At 43.1% G+C, this 4,673-nt stretch overlaps 1 protein-coding gene across 1 annotated transcript; it reads right to left on the bottom strand.

The window, feature by feature from the left end:
* On the bottom strand, positions 1-4,440 carry LOC137916608 (E3 ubiquitin-protein ligase ARK2C-like; the record flags this gene model as incomplete). The annotated part of the gene is made up of 9 exons (XM_068759595.1): positions 1-118; positions 1,098-1,201; positions 1,678-1,773; positions 2,162-2,266; positions 2,449-2,578; positions 3,444-3,575; positions 3,751-4,072; positions 4,194-4,295; positions 4,378-4,440. Coding segments are annotated over 9 exons (1,172 nt in total), but the record flags the coding sequence as incomplete, so codon positions are not given.
* Positions 4,441-4,673: the final 233 nt, after the last annotated feature.

Raw genomic sequence — 4,673 nt, 5'->3', positions numbered from 1 at the left:
TCAACTGTCAGGAGTCAGTTGGGTCTCAATGTCCACTCTGCAGATGGGGCACTTCCTACTGGTGGCCAACCACTGGTCCACACACCCCTGGTGGAAGAGGTGCATGCAGGGTAATCTCCTGCAGAGAGTGGGGGCCAAGCAAAAGTCCAGATTTTATAATAAATGCAAGACTTCAAGGAAATGTGTGAAATAAAATTGAAATCTGACCAGCTGTTTTTGGGGCGATACAGATAGACCAACCCATGGAAAAGGATAAGCGCATACATCCCCTTTGGTGGGGGGGCATCCTTAGATATTTGGAGCAGTTTTTGCCAAGTCACCTAAAAGCATTTTAACGCTAAATCTGAACAGAACAAAATTCTCACGCTCTGCACAGCACGTTTATTTAATCTAAAGATTTTAGGTCCAGACTTAACGAAGCCTGAAACCTCATGAATGATGATTGTCTGGGAGAAAATTAAACAATTGGATAAGATTTGGAGTATAATCAAGAAAAGCCAAACTCTAACACCCAACAATGGCCCCGTTCTGGTTTAAATACACCCAAACCCAGAGGACCTAAAAGAATCAGTTATTTTTTTCTAAGACTTTGTTCCATCCTGATTCTTTTTGGCAGAGTAACATCCTGTAACGTTCTCTGTAGCATTTGATCACAAGCTGGCAACAAAACTGTGATAATTGGCACATCAAACAAAGCTTTGGTTTTAGGAATGCCATCAGCTTTACAAGTATTTACTCCAAAACCAAAGCAATAGACAGTTTTGGACCAGATGGTTATTAATATTCATCCTTTGATGGATGAGAATGTCTGGAACCAAACCAATATGAATATTTCACAAAATATATACCGTATATATCTGTAGTCCATGACTATCTGTTATCACAATATCACAATACATTTAATGGTTGCAGAGATATTCTAAACCTGGATTACAACGGTGGAAATTACTAAGAGACTGATATATGCCAGATATTGCTTCAGGACCAAGAGAGGTTCAACAAGGAGACAATAAATGTATGCACATATCTTACCTTCACATCAGCAAAAGCAGTATTGTCCTTTTTTTGAAAAGAGAAACATTAGCAGATAGTTTTACCTGACATCCTCTCCATCCTCCAGCATAGACAGGCAGATGGTGCACTTTTCATCAGTGTCCAGCTCCTCATCATCCAGACACATCTTCAGATCCTGGGGTATTCGCTGCAGAGGGATTTCAATGATTAAAAGGTGTCATGGCCGTTTGCTATGTTTGTGCCACAAATTAAATCAAATTAAAAAAAAAAAATATATATATATATATAATTTCTTCTCACTCGCAAAGTACCAAAATATACACTAGTTCTGGGGTATTTGGGTCATATTCAGTGGAAACAGTTTTTTTTTTAATTATTATTATTCATTCCACACGTCTGTAGACAGCTGGGTGAGTCATCCCATGCCTTGCACTGAGCAAACTGCAGACCCGCCTCAGCAATCTGCAAAGGGAAATTAGCTTGACCTTTGAACCACTGTGACAGTTGGGACTCTCTTTCCACGCTCTTCACTGATTATTTGAACTGTGCTGTCCTTTTCCATTCTTGCCTTTCACAGCAAGGTAAACTGATTTTATGGAAAATTCTCTATCTGAACCAGAAAGATTCATTGTTCAGCCAGCAAGTAAAAAAATAATATTTTACCTTTTTGTACTTATGGGGGAAAGTAAATCGCTCTATGGTGGTTTGGACGGCTCCACGGTTTACGCTGCCCAGTCTGTCCTCCAGCTGCAGCAGCTCCTGAAACATGAACAGCAGGTGCATATTTTGGTCTCATAGGTAAGTCTGCAGGTGGAGTAAATCTGGCAAGAAGGTTTTTCTTTTCTGTATTTGCCTCCAGGGGTTATCAAAATCAAGATTTGTTCTTAAAAACACATTAATGTGGAATACTTTGACAAGATCCAATAATCGTTCCATCCAGAAACAGGAAATAAGATCTGAGAAAACGACCGCGTGTTGTTCAAATGAAAACGTACAGTATATCATGCGATTAATAGCAGCTGGATCGTTGAAGACATCTGGATCCCAAAGTAATTCAGCAAAAGGAAATTACTTTACACACTATTGGTTGCACATGAAACTGTGACAAATGAATGCAATCTGGTGGGGAGGACGCAGCAGCACAAACCTCATAGCTCTCTCTAACAGCCGACGCGTGGCGGGAGGGGTTGAGACTCTGCAGAGCCAGCAAGTGCAGCTGGGGGTATGGATAGTTTCTGATCTCATGGACAACCTGGAAGATGACAGATATAAGAGGCTGATGTAAGCTATACGACAGAAACGGATAAAAAAAAACAAGGAACACAGGGCATCTTACGGTTGGGACAGCCTTCAAGCCCAGAGCAGTGCTGGGTGGTTACAAGGTATACACACAGGACCAACTGTACTGAAGCGGGGGGGGGGGGGGGGGCTCACCACTTGTGTTGAGGCATTGTTTCTTGGGAAGTGGTGCATCCTGGGAGAGGTCAGGTAGTGCTGATAGTGCTGCGGCAGAGGGTGGATGTGATACTGGTGGGGCGGCAGCCCAGCATCTACACTTAAGTCCCTAAACATAAAAACAAGCCAGTCAATGGCAGAGGAGTTATTTTTATAAGGTTCATGGGAAAATTTGCGTCATTGATAACAGTTGGTTTCTACACGGCACGGCAGCATTACTCAGGCCAGTGACTCCCAACAGCGGCTCTGGTACCGCAGCATCTACGGCTGGTACAGAGAAAGACTGCATTGTTGGTTCACTGCCAAGAATCTGCTACTTTGAATAAAGTAAATCATCAGAAAACATTTTGTTTGGGAAATTCGTTTACATTTGGTTAACTCAAATAATTCCAGTAAGGTTTCCTCAACAATCATCTGTTTGTTTCTCCTATGCCATATAACACCTCATTTACGTGATATAAATCATTTCCCATCTCCTCCTCTTTTTCCTCACCATCTCGTACCTCCTGATAGTCTGGTGATGCCAAACTAAGAAAAACTGTCTAAAAAGAATGCGTGGTTGAACTTGTCTGATATCTAACATGCAGAAACGAACAGCATTTAATTCGCTTTTTGTCAGTATGAAGTCATCATATACATCATGACAACCATTATTTTGTGACAATAATTACCTGGAACATATTGGTTCTGTAACCCTAGTGTGCAAAAGAACCTTCTTTCCATTAACTTTACAAGATGTGCCCGTTTATTGCTACTTTTTTTAATGAGATTATTTCCTCTGGGCTCTTTTTCTAATCTCTTTTCCAAATTACTGGTGGGAGGACATTTGGAAAATAGACGATGTATCACTTAGAGGACTTGACTGGTGATAAATTAAGACTTACATCAATGCAATTTTCCTTTTTAACAAATAAACAGAATTCTACTGGGCTGTGCTGTGTTGCACACTGGATCCTGAATGGAATATAGCTTACCAATCGGTGCCCTCAGCCAGGTAGCGGGGCTGCTGCACCACCTGCTGAGGGGGGACATGAAGTTGGGCGGCAAATTCATAGCCTGGTCGCAGTCTGTGGGGCTGGTGAGGGACTCTCTCTGGGGTGCGTCTGCTGAGATAAATACTCAAACATTTGAACACATCCCGGGAAAGACATCGCAAAGAAAACTAAATACATCGCCGAAGACTCTCTCTAGTCGCCAAAGGGGTCGCCTTTGAACTAGACATGAACCGGGGACAGAGAAAATCAAATAGTTTCAAGTTGCACCGTAAAACCACGCGGATACCTGGAGGGTGGCAGGATGTGTCTGTGCTGGGCCTCGAGGATCTGCTGCTGGAGGAGGTATTGCTGGTGTAATGCCTGAGGTAGGAAGGGAGGGGCGGGGATGTCCTGGAATTGGGGAGCAGGTAAGGGGTTGAGGGTTGGGTGGAGAGGAGGGCCATGCTGGTGGCCAGGAGGGGCCAGGTGGGGGTTAATGCCTGACTGTGGCTGCCCTGGGTGGGGCATGGGGAAGTCCATGGGCAGCGGGGCCTGAGGACCTAACTGGAAGTGCCGGCAAGAGGTAGCATGGCTGTGCTGCTGCTGCTGCTGCCGGTTGAAATGGGATCCTGTGGAGGATAAGGAGAGGTTGTCAGGCGCCTGAGGGGAGAGATTAGCTGGAATTAATTGTGGGTGAAATGTGGTGTCTCTGTGTGTGATATTGCATGTTAATGAAGCCCTACCTCTTACCTAGAGTGAAAAAAACTTCTGTGGGGGTGGGGAAATGATGATTACCACAAGTACCATGAACATGACGACCATTTTTTTTTCTCCTGCACCAAAAAAAAAAACCTGCAAGCTTTTATTTCTTTAATTGCATTTCCAACTTCTGGATCGACTCCTGGTCTTCCGATTGAGATAAGTCAGCTTGTACCAGAACGGATGAAATCTACGGTCTTCAGCATACAGTTCTGGTACAGTCTTGTACCTTCTGCAGCTGACAGTGCAGTTGGGATGAAAAGTTTAAAACCTGAGACGATGTAAATATACTTTAAACTTAAAAATATATCTACCTACGCAGTCGTAATGGAAAGTTCATTCCTAGTTAACAAGGCCAGTGGATTCAAATGACTGGATCTTTATGCTTTACAGAAACCCTGTTTTTGTCTCACAGCATAGCTCTACTTTGTCAACATTCAGGAGTTAAGAGGAAATAGTTGCAATAATTCC

This window comes from Brachionichthys hirsutus, unplaced genomic scaffold, assembly GCF_040956055.1.
Source record: "Brachionichthys hirsutus isolate HB-005 unplaced genomic scaffold, CSIRO-AGI_Bhir_v1 contig_712, whole genome shotgun sequence".
In the NCBI taxonomy this organism is placed as follows: domain Eukaryota; kingdom Metazoa; phylum Chordata; class Actinopteri; order Lophiiformes; family Brachionichthyidae; genus Brachionichthys; species Brachionichthys hirsutus.
This window is presented reverse-complemented; position numbering and strand designations above follow the sequence as displayed.